Source organism: Molothrus aeneus, chromosome 5 (assembly GCF_037042795.1).
Source record: "Molothrus aeneus isolate 106 chromosome 5, BPBGC_Maene_1.0, whole genome shotgun sequence".
NCBI classification, from domain to species: Eukaryota; Metazoa; Chordata; class Aves; order Passeriformes; family Icteridae; genus Molothrus; species Molothrus aeneus.
The window spans coordinates 25,650,984-25,673,565 of NC_089650.1; the positions used below are offsets into that span (position 1 = coordinate 25,650,984).

The following is a 22,582-nucleotide window of genomic DNA, read 5'->3' on the forward strand; positions in this document are numbered from 1 at the left end:
AGCACCCTCATAAAGATTTTCTTCCTAGTATCTTATCTAAAGTTGCCATCTCTAAGTCTAAGGAGGAATTAGGAAGACGTTGTTTTCTAGGGATGTAATGGTCAATAGCTGTTTTGGCTGTAGTGCTGGCCCACTTTAGCTCGTGTGCTGTCCCAGCTGTGAGATCTATGGGGGTTTGTGTTCATCTTCGGATTTCAGATGGTACTTTTCGTGCTGCTTGTATCTGTTAAAATGCTGTATGTTTTGTGCTCTGAGACATTTCCTGACTACTCAGTGGAAATATCTGATTAATTAGATATCATTAGGTTAAATATAGTTAAATACAGACACACAGGTAATTGCTTCAAGGATGATGCTTGCATAAATAATTTTTCCTGTTGTTTTTCTTTTCCCTAGTTCAGCTGTTGAAATACAACCTGTTCTTTGTTTTGCAATGGAAAGACCCCATACAACAAGGAGACATAGCTAGAAATCAATCATGCACAAATGTTGTCCAATAAAAGTGTGAGAAAATGAGGAAAATAAAATAGCTTTTTCACTAACTTTTTGAAATCTAGTAAAGGGACCTGAGCCTGGTAAAGTTCAGACTTGGCCATTTACCATAGAAATAGAACACTGAATAAAGGGTACTTCTAGCAAGGAATTTCTGTAATTTCTCTTTGTTTAGTGTAAACCTACTTCTCCTGAATAGATAGGATTTTGGAGATGTCCAGCAGTAATTTATGCCTAGTTTGTACCTTAGTGCATGGAGCTTCCAATCCAATTGGGTTTATCTAGTATGTTGTATTTAAGTGGTGTCTGTTTCATTTATGAACTCCTAATTTTTTATGCACATAAGTATGGTGAAAGGTATGCCAAAAGAAATATCCACATTTGGATTGAAATGATCCATTAATATGAAAGACCAAGATATATCATCATCATTTGTATTCATGCACATGCTAAATAATTGTGTTTTCAGAGTGGGTATATTATGGCATTCTGATTCTGAAATAATTACAAGTCTCAGCTATAGCTGAATGATTAGTTGCAGCGATTTAGCTCTGCCAGAAATATGAATATATATATATATATATACACACTGTTAACATGGTGTGGGGCAGCAGTGGTGAAGATAAATCTGTGGCTGTGCTGATAATTCACCTTTCCAGACAGCAACATTCATCTTTTTGTCAGTATTTGTACCCATCCACCTCTGTAAAACTGGGAAACACTATTAGAATCAGATCCTTGTTTTCAGTATTGTTGTAATTGAAACCATTATATTATTTAGTTTTCTGAGATCTTGTGTGCCATAACTGTGCTCATACACCCTGATGTCCTAATGCTTTCAGTGATATTTAGTGCTGTGCTTGGTAGGACTAAAATGTGCCAAAAGCAGTTTGTTTGATTATTCTGAATATTTTGCTAACTATTTGATTTCTTTGGTTTTTCTCGAAATGGTTAGCACTTACAGCTTCTTTGTTTTGTGTTTTTTTTTTTTTTTTGTGGTCTGAAATTTTGAAAATTGTAGTGCAAATAACAAAAATAGTAATTCAAATAGGCTTAAGTACTTCATTTGGAAACATTTGCAATTGACTCATTCATAGGTGATAATCTGAGCAACAAGTAATCTTTCTAGTCATCACCAGAAGCGATGATAAAATTACCTTTTGTTTTTTAAAGAAAAAAAAGTACATTTCCAAATAAAGATCAAAACTTAAGCATAGAGAGGTTGTTTGGAAGTCACTTCTTCATTAAAAAAATGAAGGCTGTTGCTCCCTGCCTTAAGCAAGGGACAGCAAAGAAAGACAACCACATCCTTGCACTTTGTATTCTCAGCTGCAGTATGGTGTCACCAGACTCACTAACCTGCCAAAGAGCTAGCTTTGGCTACAGGGCTTTTGCTGCTCCAGACAAACCTGAGCACTGACATGGTTCATTGCCTGGGCTGTACCTTTGAGCATGTCCTCTACAGCTTTTTACCTTTTGCAGAAAATATATAAGATAGCGTCCAATCATATAGGACAAGGGGTTTTTTTTTCTTATTTTTCCCTAATTAAGCAGAATTTATATTTTTTTCCTCTTTACCACTGAATTTATTAACATTTTTCTGCATTAAAGTGAGAAGATGTTCAGCTGTAGCTTTAACCCAGAGAATTTATGTTAATCATCAGTGAATTACATGGTAGTGATTGAATTTATCAGAGTATTATGCTAGGACAGCAAGTTTCATAGTTTTTTTTCCTTTCACTTTTCTGTAATGAAGGATAAGAGGGATATCTGCAGGTGGCAATAGTACTGAAGCTGTAGCCGTATGCTCTTTGGAGGTTTTAATGGGTAGGTTACCATCAAGTTAATTTTCATGTTTGCCTTCTGCAATTCTGATTCAGTCAACTGCTTAACTGATGCTGTAGACTGGGGCAGTCCCTAATGTCTGACTGCAAATCTGAGTGCCAGATTCTCCATACCACCAGCAGTATCTACAATAGGCAAAGTCATGAATGGCTTTCAAAATTTCAGTGTTTGTCTATGTAACTATTTATTGATTGATTTTTGAACCACTGAGTGCAGACATGGATTTCTAGTGACAGCACAGTGACATTTGTATCATTAGCATGATGTTAATGTGCAGTGCAAGAAGCTATAATAATAGTCACAAATTACAGATTTTTTCAATGAATTTGAAGGATAAAATGTGGTGTGTACCCAAAATAAAAAACACCAGCTATATGAAGCCCAGGTTCTAGCCTGCACTTGCTTTTCTGAGGTGAATTGATGGTGCTGATGGGTAGCAGCAATATCCGAAGAGTGTAATGGTACCTGTGCAGCTTTGAGGGCAGGCTGCACCCGCCCCCTTTGAGAAGGGGTGCCCTGGGCATGAGCAGCAGCACGAGGCTGCTGGGGTTAGCTGTTAGTGGGCTCCTGTGCTGTGGGTTTCAGGTATGCTCAGGACAGACCTTAAGCATCTTATATATGGGCTGCTGAAACATGGAATTGCTGGAAAATACTCTTGGAGGTGCAGCTGGGTCCATGGCTAATGGACTTGGACCAGCATCCCAGGTGTTTACCTGGCATTCAGTGGATTGCACAATGCCTTTTGCAATTTTCTTCTTGAGTAGGAACACAGCTAAAGTGTCAGAAGTAGCTACTTCATTTGGTCATTGCACTATGATACACTGAATTTCCCACTGCAGTAGATAAAGACCAGCTGGGATTACAGAAACATTGCAAACACTGCACAAAGTAATAAGCAGTTCTCAATTTGCAGTTTATTACAATTTTTCTTCTGCTTCATTGTTACTTGGGTTATTGGCCCACTGAAAATTAAATAAGGTTTTTCTTTGACACAAGTAGTTTACCTTAGGAGGCAATGCTAACTGAAGAGAAAAACCGAAGTTCTATTTATGGTCTATGTGGTGGTGTTTTTATTCCACAAAATGGGGAAGCCACTCAAAATTCTAGTTGCTGCTAGATTAACTCTTTGTCGAAAATATTATCTTCTGGGAGGGGTCTAATTTATGTATTCTTACTACTTTGCTGACTAGCAGTAGTTCAAAATAAAGAACATTTTGGCAGAAATTTAATCATTACATGTGGTTGTGAATGCCCATTTCTCAGAGAAAATTGTCCCTGTAATTGTGCTACCATTTTAACTGGTATTTTAATTATGGGTCTTCTGCTTATCAGGGTGAATCCAGGGACCATTTGTTGTGCACCTGAATCCACTGACTAAAATGTTGGAAAAGTAAACTCTGTGTAAAATGTAAGAGAGTTATTTGAAATAATGAAATAGTTCTAAGTGCCAAACTAACATGTGAAATCAAAGCAAAAGTGAGTCAGCTTGTTGTGACTCTGGGAGCAGCCGGTGAGGTGGGGACTCTGTGACCTACTTTGCTGCTCTGGTCGATTGGTGTTAGTCATCCCAGAGGCCAAACCCCTAAATTTCACATCTGTTGGTATTGTTACTCAGGTGATAGTGAAAGAAAGTCCATTTCAAGCACATCTGTGATTTCTCATACTGTGATTCACTATACCTGACTAGACTTGTTCTATAAGGTTAGCATGTTGTTGGCCTTCATATATTTCATCCCTGTTTTTTAAGTAATTTTTGTTTTGCAGCCTCAAATAGTCTAAGCCTTCAAGAAAACTTTTATGGTAGTAGAATTCAGTAGTCATGTCAGGAAAAATCTAAGACTAAGCCTGTAGGTATTTTATTTAATTTTTGATCCTAAATTATCTGAGCTACCTTGTACCATAGGCCTTCTTTCTTGGCAGACTTAGAGTTCAGCCTTGTGAAGGAACCACAGCAAAGGTTAAGAGAAATGAGCATCCAACACACATAAGAGGAATTTTATTACAGTAGTGGTGGGTGGAAATGGGGTTAACTGTGTTGACTCTGTTACTGTGAACCAAAGATCAGACACCAGTTTCTGTTGTCAGGGTTCAAACTCAGTTATAGAGCTGTGACTTCAGCTGTCCTTAATTACCTTGAGGTAAAAAAAAGGGAGAGTCATAAAAGCACCTTGTCATTGCTGGGCAAAGAATTGCTGGTTTGTTTAGAAGTTGAGACTGATGTCTCTGTGTGTATGTGCATGCTTCAGATCTGTACTATTGTGTTTATGGGCTTTTAAATAAGATGACTTAAAAAGGTTCTGAGATAGTTTAAAGTCTTGGCTGAATTACACAGATTACTCAACTGCTGAGGAATCTGGGTGCCCCCCAACCCATGTGAATTGTGCTGCACAATGTAGATAAATGGTTTACAGGCCAGCAGTAATGTTCTCAAAACTTATTGCTCCTTCTCAGTTTTACAGCATGGGCTGATCATACAGAGGGTTCATAGGGGACATCAAAGCATCTTTCAGCAAGTGTTAGACTTGTGTGTTTGCTGTGCTGCCACATTCCAACTCGTTGTCCTGTGGCTCTCAGAAAGGTGGTTCTTCCTGGGCTGTGGTGGGCACAGGCCCATCACCTCCCACACTAGGAGGTGATGCCTCAAGCTTTCTCCATGACAGGCATCTGTCTTCTGCCATGCCCCAGGTCATCTAAGGAAAGGATCAGGAGATTATGTTGCAGCTGTTGGGAAGGATGGCACAGTCCCCTGGCAGAGCTAGCCAGCCTGTGACAGGGCCACTCAGTTTGCACTCCCCATGTGACGCATGCCCCAGGGCCGGCTGCTGGAGCCTGCAGCCCCCGAGTGCCGCTGTGCACCCTGTGCAGCCCCACTGCCACCCCCAGAGCTGTCCCCTCTGCAGGGCAGCCAAAAGTCACCCTCAGTGCTGCTGCCCGGTGTGTGCCACGGGCTGCTGCCATGGCTCACGGGCTTCTCTCAGCAGCCCAGGGAGTTCAAAACAGCAATGACTGTGTGCCACAGAACCACTGCTTGAGTTTTCCTTCTCTCTCCTCTTGCTTCTCCCATACTGTTGCCGCCTCCTCTGTGCTCTTCCATGTCCTATCACTTTCTTCCCCCCATACTTCCAGATGATTGTACAAGACATGGGTTAAAAATAGTCTTCCAGAGGAGAAACATGTTTGCAACAATGGAAGCTAATGTAAACAAAACCCAATAGAATGGTTTTCTGGTTCATAGTTTTATTAATATCTTTAGCTTTAAAGGGATTTGAGATTTTTTGTGAGGTAAATGACCTGTTGCAGGCTACACAGATATTTCAAGTTAAATAAAAAATTTAAGGCATAATACAGTCTTCATGCATACTCCTGTTGCTTGGGATTGGAAGGGTTACTGAAGACTTCCTTTCCTGTTGCTATGCATTTTATTTTCATTGTTGGGAAGTGTAGATGAAGGTGAAGGTAGCAGCTATTTCAGGAGGCTGCCTGTGAAGCAGAAAAGTGTTTTAGATACCTTTTTCCATTCTTGTTCCCCCGTGCACAAAAGCAGATGCCAAGTACCACATGCTCCTCTATTTTGTCTGTCAGGAGCTTACGTAGGATTCATCTCTGCTTTTGTGTAAAAGCTTCTAAGGGAGTCTCAGATACCAAGCTGAGCTGGTTCCTCTGTCACCATCCCTGTGTCCATTTTGTCAAAATGCACCTGGAGAAGAATCACCAAATTGTATGTGCCCAGGTAGCTTTCTATGACAGTCCCTGGGGTCCTGTAATGTGAAAATGTTTGAAAAACATAGCAGCAGTTAGATGGAGATACCTGTGGTGCACCTTTTTTCCCCCTGAGATAAAGGGGAAAAAAAAGCAGTTTTTGCTGGGCCTATATCCAAGGTAGCTAGTGTTAGAAAAGAAGTCTGCAAGCAGATTTAAACAGATAAAAACTGCTTAAAATTTTTATCATATCTTATCATTGGAGGCAACAATGTCTCTCAGCAGAATTTTCATCCACTCCATGAGTGGACAAAGGAGGATGTGCACCTGCAGGGCAATTCCCTGAGTACATGGTAGGTGAGATCTGCCACCCCAGTCCCCTCATCTTCTGCTCTTGCTAGCAGAAAGGTAAGATGTGTATCTCCAGAGCAAATGAAGCCATGTCAAACTGAAGGTTTGCTGTCCCTTGCCTGGGATAAAAAAGCACAGGGTTTTTTTACCAGCACTGTAGCCAAAATGTGCACTATACACTGGTTTTAATTTTTTAGGCTTCCAGTGATTGATATACATTGAAAAATACATTTTCACAAATATAAGCAGATTGTTTACATTGAGTCTTTTCATCTCAGAGCAAACTTAAAATATGGCATTTTTACATTACAGCATGCCAACAGCTGGGGTGGATTATTTCAGGCAAGCTTTTGTGTCTTGCAGTATCACCTACACAGCAGATTGCTTAGCTTTGTTCCCATGTTTAGCCTCAGTTATAACTTTCTCAATGCCCACATGTTTAAGTTCCCTCTAAAACTGGCTGCTGCCACAAAATAACCCCATTTCTGTTATAAGAATAACATTTAAATGACATAGCATGGCCAAAACCAATCTGGGCTGACAACAATTTCTATCAGTACACAGCTGAGGCATCAGCCTTCAGCTGAAGAGTCCAGTTAACAACACCTATCTTTCTTGCAATTTATTTCAAATTCAGCTGTCTCAGGCATCCATCTGCTATCTTCCATCTTTTAGAGAAGTTGACAGAAATGAAATTAGTGGTAAATTGTCTGGGGAGAGAAATTCATTCTGTTCTGACAGTGCAAAAACATATGACAATATACCTGGTGCTGGTATGGAGGCCAGCACAGTGCTCAGGAGTTTCTGCTCTGAGGAGGGTATGATTGTGGATATGTTTAGCAGTATCACTTAGATGCATTTATTTAGGTTATACTAAACCCCAAATGCTTCAAAGAATTTATATATATAATAAAAATATCCTTCAGCCTTTATTTGAAAGATCCAGGTATGTTTCAAATCTTTCAAGTAAATCACAAAATCCAAGAGTGTAGAAAGATTGAGGTTGAATGTTAATAAAAGATTGCAGCAGGAGGTAGGCCTTTCAAACTCCCTGGTTATCGTGTTAATACTGAGACCATGTCTGAAAGTTAATTCTGGTGTTTTTTTTTTTTTTTTCTCTGTTGTTTTGCTAGTGCCTCACCCTGATACTCTCCAGATCTCTCTTGAGGAAAGACAGATTAAAAATGGTGTGAAAAGACCAAGTAGATTATCCTGGAAGAGTTAAGTTTTAACAAATGGTGCTTGTACTGTAGCCCTGAGTGATGGATAATTTAGTAAAATATCAGTGTGCCTTTGAAATAACATTATGGAAGAGCCATTGGCCATAAATTAAGTCAATTGCCTGTATGTGTGCATTCCTAAATTCTCAAAAATAGTTTCCACGTTCTAACCATGTGCCACATGATCTGAGAATGTCATAAGATTCTTCAGTGTGTAAGTGTCTGAAGGGAGGGTGTCAGGAGGATGGAGCCAGACTCTTCTCAGTGTGCCAAACAATAGGACAAGAGGCAATGGGCAGAAACTGATGCACAGGAAATCCCACCTGAACATGAGGAAGAACTTCTTCACTATGCATGTGAGTGGGCACTGGAACAGGCTGCCCACATAGGCTGTGGAGTCTCCCTCACTGGAGATATTCAGAAGCCATTTCAATACAATCATGAGTAATGTGCTCTAGCAGACCCTGGTTGAACAGGGAGGATGGACTGGATGACTTCCAGTGGTCCCATCCAATCTTTGCCATTCTGTTATTCAATACTTGCATTAATTCATCAGCATCTTTGCAAGTCTGCATGAAATTTGAAGTCCAAAAAATTAGTCCTGAGTATCCATTGCAGCAGGTATCTCACCTATGCAGTAAGTTCTGCCTTAGCTGCTTCAGAGACTGATGCTTAGCAGTACTGACAGCATGATCTAAAAGATCTAACTCAATTTTGATGTGTCAGGGGTAGAAATCACCACTTGTCAAAGCAGCAGCACTATATGCTGATCAAATCTAGATGATCAAAATCAGTTTAATTACTATTGTTAAATTTAAATCAGGAAGATAAGATACATACAGAAACCTAGAGACATATTTCTGAAATTTCTTACAGGGAACAAACTGTCGTCATGGATATAAACCTTAGGAAGATTTTCTGCACTTATTCAATTAAATCCTACTAAATGGAATTAGGGAAAGCCAGCTAGAACAAATTATGTATTTCTTCCCTCCTCCTGAGACACTGTTCTGATAGAAGTGCTCCTGCTAGCTTGCAGCCCAGTTAAACATATCATCTGCGAAGTCTTAAAACTGCAAGACTTCATATTTCTGATTCAATAAGTGATGCTATTGCATATTCTTTATTTTGTATGTAGCTATCTGTATATGTATTGGTGTGTTTATGTGTACACATATAACTTATGTACATAAATTCTAGCTTGATGCACACAAGTAAATGTAACTGAGAGCTCCATATCTAACATTCAGAAGTATCCAAGTGCCACAGAACTTGTAGTGAAAAGCATTTCAAATTCACTCATGGATGAAAACGGGATTTTAATGCACATCTGCAGCAGGACTGTAGTAAACTAGAGCCATATTCAAAGCTGTGACTGCTTTGAATGGTTCTGCAGAGCATTTGAAGCACTTACTCATTCCAATTACCACTCTTTTTTCCTTGCTTTAGTGCCTGCCCACAATTTATGGAATTAAAACCCATTTGCCATACCAGAAGTAATTTGAAAGGGTCCTTAGTTGTTGAAAATTGATAATGTTCACAAAAATCTAAAGGTTTATCACAGCTCCATCACATTTTTAAAATCTTTTGCAATAATTGATTACTAAAAATCAGCTCAAAAACCTCTCCAATCAACCTGTAACAAGCAGAATGAGTCCACTTACTTTTTTCCTTTTGGGGTAGAAATGTACCAAGATTGGTACATCCTTTCTCAAAGGAACTCTTTGCTTTCTTCCCACTGCCCTGTTTTACTGTCCATCCAGCAGAGTACCCAGCCAACAACTGCTCAGCCTTTTGGAAGACTGAAGTGAGGGCTGCATGATGTAGGTGTTCCCCCTGCCCACCGTGCAGTGCCACATGTAAACTGCTCACTCTACCTATGAAATGCTGTAAGCACTCGGGAGGCATAAATTAATAATGTGTGTTTATACATATGCATGTATGCAGAATATCTAATGAACAAAGAGAAGGGAGCTTGAGCAGTATATTTTTAACCTCCAAGTTTTCTGTCTAGTGTTATTCTTCTTTCTGATTCTGCAGGACAGTATGAGGATGTTGATGACAGGCATGAAGGGATTTGTTTGCTGAAGTGTCATTCACAACTGCTGAGGAACATTGGGAAACTAGGAGAGTGGGAGATGCTGGTGTGCATGTATTTGATGACACAATGTTTGTATGCGTGCAGGTCTAGAAGTTACAAAAGGAAACAAAATCACAGAATGTTCTGAGTTGGAAGGGAGCCACAGGGCTCATCTTGTCCAGCTCTTAAGTGGATGGCTCATGTGGGGATGGCACCTGTGACCTTGTCGTTATTACCACCACGCTCTGACAACAGGGTCAACAGGGTTATGACAAGAGGTTCTAGGGGAATCATGTCAAAAAAAGGTTTGTCACAATGCAAACAAGCTGCAGTAAGTTCATCTCTGTGCATGCAAAGAGGACGTAAAAAGCTGTCTGTAAATACAGAACACACCTTCTGGGGACAAAACCTGATGAACTGGGGTCAGTTAATCTCTTCTGGTTTTAAATTCCTGTATGATTTTGATAGTTGGCTGAAGATGTCATGCTGAGAGTTGCTGAACATTTGTTTGTTTTTATTCTCATCTTAAGAAGATTATTCACTTCAAGCTATTTAAATGCTTAGGGACATTGTTTAACTTGTTAATGTTTATTTGCTGCTGTCCCCATTCACTACAGAGGAATACAAGGATTCCCTGCTGATTTAGTTTAATTTATCTGCTTCTTTTCTCTATCAGTGAAGCTGAGTTGTGTATACATGCACCCTCATTTCATACTATTGGATGCCTTATAAAAATAAATACATTCTAGTTCTGGAGACTGACCATATGAAGTTCAGATAACTAAAGGAAATTTAGGAGTAGCAAAGTTACCAGTATCAAAGAGAAAAGTTTGTAGAGATTTAGTGCAACATGTCCTGGAGATGACTCATTCTTGGAGAAGATGAGCATATTTCTGCTGGGTCAGCTATTTAGTTATATAGAATTTTTTTTTTCTCTTTTCTTGAAAACCAGATGATTGTTTATGTATGGTGCTTTTTCTCCACAGATGTTCTAATGCCACATTTGCATTTTTGGTCCTTCAAGCAGTTCTGCTAGTTTTCATCTTTCCCTCATCTTAGTTTCAGCAGCTGGTATTATGATATTCAGATATAACTGCTGATCTCAGCTCTACCAGAAAATTCATACTGAAGCTTTCTGCTAGGTTTTTGCTTGGATGAAGCTGCTTGTTATTTTTCCAAAGCCTAACTAATTCAAGCTGTTATTGAAGTTCTATTAGGGAAAAAAAAAAGGAAAATAGTTCATTTTAAAGGTTAAATAGTTCATTTTGGGGTGCCCATGATTTTACAAATTTTCATAAGTAATAGGCTGACTTAAGATTTGACTCCATGTCTTTTACATTAAGAGTCTTTGGATACGCATGTACCCTATGTACACAATTAAATCTTTGTCAGCTAAAAATACAATACATGATTAACTTTTTTTTACTTCTGATGTCTTCTGTGTTCTGCCTTCTGCCCCCAAGCATGATTCCCTGCCCACTTTCCTGAGTCAACACCACAGCTTGAGTAGATGTGCCAGTAGAAGATGAGGGAGCTAATAAAACTCAGACATATGTATTTTCGCAATGTAATAATTTATTTTGTTTTGACAGAAATAGCTCTCACCTGCACCAGCTCTCAGAGCAGCTCACTGTTATTGAATCTAAATTACAAGCCAGCTTTAAAGGATAAGATTCTAGACTAAACACAGGCGTTAAGGGTACACCTCTCTGCCCTGATAATACACACATGTGTAGCATTACAGGCTACTAGCCATCAGTTCTACATACTAACTGAAGCTGTGTCATCCAAGCAGTCAGTGGTTTTTGTTGCGGCTTAAGTACATAGTCTGAATACTCCTCTGCCCAAGTTACTGCCTGTGGACAGCTTGCATTGGCTGCTTCCACACTGATATCACCAACCAGCCATTTCTTTTTATGGCCCTGAGGCCTTGGATACCTTCCCATGCCCATAAATCCGAGGACACTGCTGTCAGCTGGTGGCTGTGCTGGGGAGGCCCCACCTGGGACTGGGATCATCCTTCACCTCGGAAAGGGGCGTGTGTGGAGAGCACCCTTTTGTACCTGCTGGCTGGTGCTGGCTGTGCATTCGGCAGGGCTGCAGGTGTGTGACCAGCACGGCTTTGCTCACCAGCTAAGGCAGAACCTGAGACTTTCAGCTCAAGCAAGTCCTCGAGCCATGCCTAGAGGTTCAGTGTAATGAAACAGAACTGCTGAAAATGGTAGGTTATTTTTGTGAAAACTTGTGGTAGAAATGAAAAATAATTTTTACTAATATTTTCCTGTTAGTTTTCAAACTGGATAAGGTTTATGATCTGATATCTCAAAGGAAGATGATGTGAGAAAATGAACTGTTTAGAAAAAAAGACAACCTTTCATTGTAAGAAATGCCAGATTCTGGTGAGTGTAAATGAAGAATACAGTCTGTTGTTTTGTGGTTGTATCAGACCTCTATGATTGAAATGCTGAAAATCATTGGAATTAGTAAGGGTCAGACTTGCAAAGTAGAATCTGTCAGGTCCCATGTGATACCACTTTTTTCTTTTGTCTTAACTTATATAATAGGACTTTTTCTTGGCTGTGCTACTTTGTTGTAACTTTTGTGTACCTACGCCCTAGAAATCTTAATTACTATTGATATATGCCTTGTTGCTTTTATAGTCTTTATACTGCTATTAGTTTATATATTGCACCAATACTTTCTTCTGAGACTCCTAATTCACAAGTGTTTCAAAACCTACGTGATGTAATCTGTATTAGCACAATGAACAAGCTGGAATATGAAATTTCTCCCTTTACAATACTTAAAGTTATTGATAAGGTTGTGTATATGTGTGAGACATAAACACACAAACACAAATAAATTTAAGGGAACCTTGTAAAAGAACACTGGTAGGCCTATGACTATAACAGTTTTTTCCTCTCTTGATATTTAAGCGTTTGTCTGTGAGATTCTTGTTGATAACATCATGCCTTTATACTGTCTGGGCTTGAAAATTCTGTTATCTGTAAAATTGTGAGCCTGAGATGGTTACAAATCAGAAGTGGGGAGCTACTCGTGGCTGAAGCAGAGGCAACTACTTTGCAACCCTCAATATCAGACCAACCCAACCCAGCTGCCAAAACTGGTTTTGTTGGGTTTTTTTTTTAAAGGCAAGAAGAGAGGCAGCTTCATTTTTCAGTGACATTTGAGGCCAGCTGATGAAGAATATATTGGTGGGCACTGAAAGGGAAGAGGATTTCAGTTTATTCCAGCCCCAGAGCAGCCTGTCTGCTGCGGGGTGTCTTGTGTCCTGTCGGATGTCTGTGGACATTGAGGTTCTCTTTCCTTTTGTTGGCTTAGGATTGATTTATGTATAAATGCTTCGTAGACATAGCTGTATTGGTAAATAAAAAGAAATCCTACCCTCCATACATATAATTCTAGTAAGAAAAGATTGGTTACAGTTATGCTGGGCATAAAGGCAATAATTTTGTTTCAGAAAATTGCATTGCTACATAGCAGAATAGGAATTTTTATTGGGAGATGTTGTGTCTTTTCTGTTCAGTTCTCTAGTGATCTCATGCTGTAATGTTTTCCAGTAATGGAAGTTCAGGGGGAACTCCCCCTAAAATACTAGGACTCTACTGTGTCAATACAGCTTCCAAAAATATTGCAGAATAAGCTGCTGCTTATATATTCTTGCTCAGCTCAGGTCCCAAGGATAAGACAATGGTACTGTGTGATATCTCATATAATTCATTGGTTGTATAAGAATAAAGCAGAAGACTTCAGTTTGTCAAAGACTGTCCCCCAAATTTTGTAATGAATAATACCTTACTAAATCATGATTTTAAAAGCCCCAAAGAATCATTATTAATATTGTTTTAAAAACACATTTATTTGTTTAAAGTTTTATAGTAATGACCCAGAAGTGGCTTCTTGACATGTTACTGTATTTAGATATGTAAAGGGAGTGTGTTGCTAGATACTTAAAAAAATGGCTGATACTCATGTATCTAGCATAATAGAAATATCTATGCTATGCTCTGGAGTTTTTTTGTTTGCAATTTCTTGCCTTTAAAATATTTGTTGTTAAAATCAGGTGCTTGGAAAATTTCCTCAGTTAGATGAATTGTAGGTGATCATCTTTTACATTCGTGAGGGAATTTGAACTTCATGTCCTTGTAGCTTGCATCTCTGTAGATAGAGTCACTGTAATAAAACTCAAAGGGCTATGTTGCAACAACTCTCACCAGGACAAGGTGTAGGCTTACATGTATAATCATTAATTTTTCTGTCCTCTCATAACCCATCTGTGTTTTCTGGTTGACTGGCAAGTGAGTCCTAATTCTGCATCTGACTTTGTCGATTGATATGGAAATAATTGATGTCACACATTTAGCATGACATGACTTATACAGAGCCACCACCATGCAATGTACCTCATAGATGAATAAAAATTGACAGGTTCCTATCCAGCACTGTCTGCTATCTCTGTGCAGCCCTCAGCCACAAACTGAGCAGGGATTCTGTGCAGCTATGGCCGTAGAGCAGTAGAGTGAAAGCTGCAGTGTATTAACTTACAGAGCCTTTAGGAGCTCAGATGTCACCTACCCAGCTACATGCCACCTCAGGGGGACTGCAGGCGCTGCTGCTCACAGAGTGGGTTAGGGTGGCACATTCCAAGAGCAATTCCTGTGCTCATGGGCTATGTCTAGTGTGCTTGTTTTAATTTGAGATAAAACGTTGCCCTGATATAACCACAAGAATATGAAGTAATAGGAGATTCAGACTGGTTGTCTTCTGGCAACAGTGTGAATGGTTTGGATGCAAGTTCATATTTGTGTTTTGGAAGGGGGTACACCTTTATGTGCCAGCAGGCTGCAGCTGTTCGTCCTGCATGCCTTGTGACAATGTCAAAGTGGCTGATTTGGGACTAAGAGGCTGCATACATTCATTCTCAGGCAGCCACAAATCACATACTATGAGGCAGAAGAAAATTTGTAAGCTGATGAGCAGCAACCATTCATGTTGCTAGAGGGAGAATTCTCTACTTGCCTCTGCAATATGGACTATCTTTAATGTAAATAGCTGGGCTCCAGGCGAGTTTTGGGTATACAGAACAGTTGGCATTTCAGTCTGCTACAAAGGTGGCTCTTACTCACAGCATTTGAAATGCAAAACACTGCCACCATCTAGTAGGTACTGTTTGCACTATCGCTGTCACTCAGCAGCAGCAGTGAGGAATTATGTAGCTGAGTTTTCCTAGGTTGTATGAGAATGAGGAAAGGCCTGGAAATTGCCTTTCATCACACAGCAAGGGACACACAATAGTATGCAGGGAAAAGGAAAAAGGAGAACTTCTGTTACCCTGAACTGGAATTTTTTACTTGCTTCTCTATACTTCACTCCCTATAAGTGCATCTCACTAATATATGAAAGTCTTTGTTTTGCAGTTTCTTGCTGTGTAGAAAATGTATACTCACAAAGTTTCCAGAGCTATTCTATTGTGAAAGCAGATAAAACATTTGGGACTATTGTGATAGCAGATAAAACATTTCTTAATCAGAAGAGGACATTTCTTAGTCAGGAAGAGAGGGGTTAATTTAAAATTTTATTTTGATATCTGAAAGTTTATCAACATCTTCTGAACGCTTGTCAGAGCTTGGCAATACAATCTGCAAGTCTTAGTGTGATCCCATGGTAGTTTGTGCTGGGTACAAACTAGCAGAGTATCTCCTTTGCTGTGAGTGTGAAAGGCTCATGCTTTGGCAGAGGAACTGGGAACTGTGACAGTGCACTCAGGGCTAACTGCAAGACCAATGCCACTCAGCACTATCCCACTTGACCTCAGACTTGGAAATGACTAACAGTCTCTTTTCACGTAGACCCTTTCCCTGGAGGCTGGCTGATGAAAGCTTTTGGAAAAAGATTTGGAGGACAAGTTAAAAAGTCTCTCAAAAGAAGTCCCAGTATCCTGTTTAGAGTACAGATGTTACCATTGTGGGAAAAGGGATCTTTGTCTTCTTCCTGATTGTACCTTTGCCAACATACCTTTGACATCAGATATTTAATTTCTCCCCATGAACATTAGAACACAACATTCAATAATAGCACTTTAAATTCTGGAGTTCAAGGTTCTCCACACGAGAAAGGTGTGCCATGCTTCCCCTTTTGCAAATAAGGTAGTAGAAGTCCAAAGAATAAAAGTAAATTGCCAAGACTCAAATTCATGATAAAACTGGAAAGAGAATGGGACCAAACCTTGAGCCAGCCTCCAAATGAAAGAATTTCCATGTTTTCCACCTCTATAAAGGTCCCAAAAAGGGTCTTTTTTGTTACTTCCCAGTATGTGTGCGTGACACCATCTAGGGGATTGTATTGTGTGGGAGTTGGGTTTTGTTAGGCAATCCCAAAAGTGCACTGGCACTTCTGGTCCCACCATGGCCTATGCATAAGTCAGCATGGAAAATTTATAGGTTGTAGGTGGGAGTGGTATGTCTGCTGTGCAAGCATTACACATAGTCATGGGGCAAAAAATGGATGGCAAAGATGCAGTCTCTGAAGAGAAGAGTGAGACAGGAACCATCTTGGGAAAGCTCAGGCTCCAGCTGATAGGTCTCCTTTGGTCAGTGCCTCTGCTGCACCTCCAGAGATTTCAATTTCCTAAAACATGGCAATACAGGCAACTGCAGTATTGATGTCTGTCCCTCTGAAAACCAAATACAGTAGTGAATACTCTTGTACAGTGATCATAAGTCTTTACTAGACCTTCTGCTCCTAATAGGCATCACTCTTTAAAAGGTCACTTTAATAAGGTAGGCAAAATGTAAATACCAAGAGTTAAGCATTGTGGATCAAGCCAGCATGCTGAACTGAGGGGAAGGACTGGAAAAGAATGGGCACTGACTGCTGGGCACTCAGTGAGGGATTTTGAGGCATTTGAACTTTAAAATTGGCAAAATGGACAGCTGGAATGATTTGACATTTTATCATTAATTTAAGCAATAGAAATTAATGTTTAAAATGCTTTCAGAGAAGAACAAAGGATAAGAGAATGAAACTGGACTACCGTTTCTATCTAAGAGTCACTGTGAGTCCAGCTCATGCTCTTGCTGCTATCTGGAAGAATTTGCTTTAGTGGAGTTAAGGTTTAGTAGAGAGCAGGTGCAGTGTGTGGGAAGAACACTTATTTAAACTCTGTGGGCTTTTGAAAATGAGAGTGAGAGAAGTACCCAGTGAAGCTCTCAGTAGTACTGTGCTGTGCAGTATTCTGCCATGTTCAGGGTGTCACGTCTCTGTTTTGGAGTGAGGAAGGAGAGCTGTACAAACCAGCTGTGTGTGCAAGAGGAGGGCAGGTGGTCTTTGTTCAGCCAAGCCATATGAAATGCATTCTGCAAATGTGCCATCGGAAAAGAACCTGCTCCTGCTCCAGCTCAGGAAGGACTTAGTGGCCCATGTGTGAGAAGGAAAGATAAAGGGGGGAAAAGAGCAGCCTTTGGTCAGAGAATTGCATTGCACCACAGTTTGACATAAATTCTGAAGACACAGATGATTTAAGTCCAACATATGAAAAGAACCATTTCTTTAGATGTTTGCACCTGCAGACACTGTCAAAATTACAATGAATTACAATGGCTCCTAATTCAGCTTGTGTGGAAGGACTCTCCTGACCCATGGGACAGATGTCTCCACCCAAGCAGCTGTTTGTCCTCCACTATACCTTGCTGCTGTGTGCAGCAGTTGTTCCCAATGGATTGGCTTGCTGTCCTGTGGTCACAGCTCCTCCAGGAGCTGCCAGTGCCAGGGCTTTCACTGTTGGCACAGGAGCTGGGAGCTGCTGTTTCTGGTATGCACCACTGAGAGCAGTGCCCAAGCAACAGATCCACAGGCTTGCTTGGAAGGTGTGACTAATGCAACCCTGGGGTCTTACAAACAAGCTATACTATGTTCTCTTCTTAGAGGCTACATCAGGACAGAGCTTTCTTTGTAAATATAGTACTCTGCATGTTGATACTACCTCTAAATATATATTGCATATTCCTGCCTCTTTTTATCTTCAAGAGAAGTTTCACCATTTTGTGGCTAGTCTGCTGCTACTATTTAAATAAGGCTGATATGTAAATAAAACTCTTAAACTTTTGAATAAAGTATGATTTATAATAAGCCTTCTATTACTAAAACATCAAGCAGTTGCAGTATTTTATGTGTCCCTATTCCAACTGCTTACCCTTTCTATGCTTTGATCAACTACATCTGGCAAGACTTTAAAAAAACCCTGAAAGTTTCTGAGGAAATAAGGGTGTTTCATCCTAGGTGCTGAAAACCACACATTCCTGTTTGGAAATACACAATTATTTCTTCAGTGAAAACCCCAAGCCCCACAAAATTTGCCTATTTAATTTTTTACTCAATTTACCTCCGGAGTTCCTCACTCTCTGGCACATGAATTAATGTTCATGTCTGAGCTGAAGGACTGAAAAAAGTTTCTATTTCTGCTTTTTTCCCAGCAGCCTTTTAACTTCAGCTAACTCATTCAGCTTCATAAGAAGTATAGGAAGGGTGGCAAGTCACCATCTGTGTGCAGTATCTAGTGTTAGTTTGGTACTTTGAATACTGCATTAGGAAAATAGTGCTTCCTTTAGTAAACCCACTCATTGTTTACTTTGGGATAACTTTGTTAAAACTGGTGTTAGAGTTGAAGATGAAACACCTGCCAAGAAGGTGAGGTCTTGTAGTATTTCTTTTTATTTTAGAATTCCAGGTCCTTTATTTATGAAGACCTCATTACTTTAAAACACTATCAAGGTCCTCATGTCAGATAATTAACCTCTGACAGTACTGTTATGTTGGAACATATGATTCCAATAAAACAAACAAATGGCAACAGGGAAACATTTTCTTAAAGCTGCAAGGTCCTCCTAGGGTAGTTAACTATGTTGATATTTAAGTATGTTTATATACCCACATGCCTTGGGACTGTTGCTGTCTCCATCTAGAGAAAAAAAGCAGTGTGAGTTGTGCATGAGCATGAGAGCAACTCTACCTAAAAGGTGAAGTCCTGCTACTCCTGCAAGAGTTGGCCTGAAGGAACTCCATATTTACTTGTGTAATAATTAGCAGTGGTAACTCAACAAGTCTGTTTATTTCAGAAAGGAAAAGAAATACATTTCCTCTACTACTTACTGATTATAAAACAGTATTTTACTTGCACTTTTCAGTGGGTTAAAATGTGTTAAGTGTCACTTAAATGCATTCCTCAGCATAGAAAATCTGAAGAGGAATGTGAAGATCAGTCAGAAGCTCCACTCAACTCTTAGGAATTTAAGTGCATTGGCATACACATGCCCAGGAAAACAAGTTTTCCTTGAGCATTCAGAAGTATGGTTTGAAGCTCCCCTGTGCCAGGACATTGAAGGATTTATCTCACATAGGTAATATGCAGAAAATGAGGCTGAATTGGTTGCTGTGCTGCTCTACCGAACACTTTGGAAAATTCAAGCTCTGATTATTTAGTTGGTTTGACAGAATGCTGATACAATTTTATTGTGAAAGCTTATAGGTATCAAGGGCTTTCAAGCAGCAGTGTTGGTTGTGTCCAGGGTACCTTAGGCTGCCAAAGTCAAAACCTTACAAGTGAGTCTGCCCAAAACTGACAACGCAATGCTTCTGGTTTCTTCCTTTCTTTCCCCTTTGGACTTCTGAACCTTTAGGTTCACAATATGCTGCGCTTTGGAGGTTTCACAGTGACCACAGGGTTTAGGTTTGTTTTAAGGCAAGTCGAGATTGCTTGATGGTAACTCCCTCCAAGACCTGGATCGGACCCAAACCAGCAGCAGTCAGCGGGAGGAACTGTCATCCCTCTGTTCAGCCATTTCTCTGGGATATCATCGTGTCCCAGCTCCGGCTGTCCCCTCAGACAGGACGGCCTTGAAAATTAAACAAACGAAGGGACTTCTGGCCCAGTCCCTCTGGCTAAGCTCTCTCCCACCTTCCTCCCCTCGCAGGCGTCCTTCCTTTTTCGAAGGAGGGGGACACCCCAGCCGGGCCCCCCTCAGGACCCGTGCGGCGGGACCCGGAGCGCGGAGGGCCCGGTCGGGCTGGGGAGCGGCGGGGCGGCCGCGGTGCGGGCGGGGCCCTGCGGGCGGGGCGTGCCCGGCGCTCCCGCGCGGCGGCGGCCCCGCTCCTGATCCCGATCCCGCTCGGTCCCGCGGCCGCGGGGCTGGTGCTTGGGCGGCCCTGGGCGGCACCGCGCCCGGCGTGGGGCAGCGGGCAGAGCAGCAGCAGCAGCAGCGCAAACACACGCACAAGCATGCCGGGCAGCGACACGGCGCTCGCCGTGGACAGGACGTACTCGGACCCGGAGCGGCACCGGCGCCGCAAGACGAGGGTAAGGCGGGAGACAGCCGGCGACCCGGGCGGCGGCGGCGCTTCGGCTGCCTGGGGGATTGGGGTGCCGAGCTCTGACAGGCAGCCGCCAACCTGCAGCACTTTCCCCGTGAGGTCTCCGCGTTTCCTAGGCTGACGATCTAAAGGGAAGGTTTTTTCCTATGTGATTCTTTCACGTTCATGCTCTGAACGCTTTTTGGTATAGGAAAATGAAATGAAACTGGATATTGACTTCATAGAAACCAATGTTCGAGGTATCCCCGCAATCGAAACCAAAGGGATACAAGTGTAATAGAGAACTTACTCACCAGAGTCAACAGTGCCGATGATTTAATGCCGTGAAACTGTCTCGATCACAGTGGTGAATACTGGGGCTTGGTTCTGTTTCTCAAGGTTTGTTTAATAAACTCTGGAGCAGGTGATTGTATCTGGCAGCAGAGAATTATTATGGTTCCTTTTATGAAGTTAAAAGAGGGCTGTGGCAGGAATGGAACTTGACAGAAAAAGTGCACCTGTGTGTTGTAGGGATAAAGTAAGAATAAAATATATATCCATGATGTATGGCTTTATGAAATAGTTTTTCGTAGTCTCCTGGCAAGTTCATCTTTCTTTATTTTTGTGTTTGGTTCATATGGTATATATATAAACATAAACATGTGTAGGCAAAGCTGTGATCCTTTCATGTATTTAGTAGCTTTTATGGTAGGTGTTCTGTTGATGAAGGCACTTTGCTTTTTAGTTTAAAGTTCTTGCCTAAATGTTCAGTTCAAAAACATGTAAAAAGTGGCTCTTTCTTCCCATGCACTGCAGGAAAGGAAAAACAAGGTTGCTCTAGCTGACTTGGGATATTGGCAGAAATTCTGTTTTCTGTGCTGAGATCCTGGGTCAGACAACAAATGAACTTTATGGTTGGAAGTGTAAGAATCAACTATTTGTGAGGCTAGATCTTTTCTGGGAGGTGACTGGGGTGAAGGTTTTGGGTTTTGGGTGTTTTATTTTCCAGTACTGCGCATTAGCAGTATTCTCCATCCCTCTTGCCCATTAATTCACAGTGATGAAAAGGAGATGGTGTGATTCAGATTGCTTCAGAATAATGAAATATTTTAAAAATAGGTAACCCTATACACTGTAGCATTACTACTGGAATCTACAATGCTCTTCACACTACACTGTAAGGTGAATATGACACATGCTAGTCATATTTGAGTTAACAGTCATGCATTTCCTGTGTTCTTCTCTGTTGAAAGTTGAACTCATTAGTTTCTCTTTCATTGGTCTTGCTGTAAGAATAGTCACTACCTACCTAAGTGTGGCCACGGAGAAAAGTTGCATATCTTCATAATTTTTGGCATATTTAAAGGTTAAACTCTACTCCCTACTCTAGTTGTTTTATTTAAAAGTATAAAGTATCATGGCTAATGCTGTGTTGTTTATTGTACTTGTGTATTGACATTAAAAAAAAAATCTCATGTTTAAGGCAATTTAAAAATAGCATTGGTCTTCTGTCTGATTTTGGATTTCTTTTAATCAGAATTAGTGTCCCTTCCCTTCCTGTGACCATGAGGGCTGGAAATACAACTCTATACAAGTTTAGAGTTGTATGTAATTGTGATGCTCCAGGGTTTGGGCTTTACAAGTTGTGTCAAATATCACAGAACTTGTAAAGTAATTGCTAGGTATGGTAGCAGCATGTTGTATGTTCCAGATGATGGTAAGACCTTGTATTAAATCTGTTTGTGCTTAGTCCAGACAAATTGGAATTTTTCCTGGGTAAATTGCTTGGATAACTTCAATGTTTCTCTTACTGCCTTAGCCATAGGGGTAGAAATGGTCACGCACTGGAGCAGCAAGAACTGGTGCTATTATGTAGAAAAAAAGCAAGAAATTAGAATGCTGGTTTTTATTTAGAGACTGAACAAAAATTATCAGAGCAGCTGAAGTTAAAGCTGCCATTCTCGAACATGGATGGAGAAGAATAATGCAGTGCATGGACACAACAATACAGAGCTGGTGGTGGGGTTCTCAAGAGCCTGAGCAGACTAGGGAGGCTTGCTGTGTGAAGAATACCTTGGAGCTGGATTTGGTAGCAGGATAGGACATGTTGTAAGTAAGGTGAGATCCATTTAATAAAGTCTGGGGAAAAGAGAGGTGTTAAAGTAGAAGCTGCATCTTCTAGTCTGTATAAAATAGGCTACTGAGTCCAGTTTTTAGGTGATGGGTGTTAAAGGAATTCTCCAGCCTATAGGTTACTGCACGTCTTCCAAGACCAGCTAAGGATTTTCCTTATGAGAAAGTGACACCTTTTCATTGGACAGGTAAAATGACAGTTCCAGAATTGCTATTGTGTATACTGTAGGAAGGCAGCATTAAATTTAGTTTGCAGATATGCTGGAACAGTTTACTGTAAATACAGCCTTCGGAGTTTAAAAATGTAGAGTCCAAGGGGATTTAAATATTTTTGCTGCAGCCAAAAAGCTTCTTCAGTGTATTGCAACAGGTCTGCTCAATACCTTCTTCTTTGAGG

The 22,582-nt window shown here is 40.6% G+C and overlaps 1 protein-coding gene across 2 annotated transcripts in view; it reads left to right on the forward strand.

Moving 5' to 3' along the window:
• Nucleotides 1-22,582, forward strand: part of TMCC3 (transmembrane and coiled-coil domain family 3) — a 132,848-nt gene that overhangs the window by 67,988 nt on the left and 42,278 nt on the right. Inside the window, exon 1 of one of the 2 annotated variants that reach the window (XM_066550148.1) lies at nucleotides 19,902-20,059. The exons of the other annotated variant lie outside the window; for it this stretch is intronic. Within the exon in view, the coding sequence (XP_066406245.1) occupies nucleotides 19,982-20,059 (78 nt within the window). The 5' untranslated portion in view covers nucleotides 19,902-19,981. Of the gene's footprint in view, nucleotides 1-19,901; nucleotides 20,060-22,582 lie in introns of those variants that run through there. 2 annotated transcript variants of the gene reach the window in all.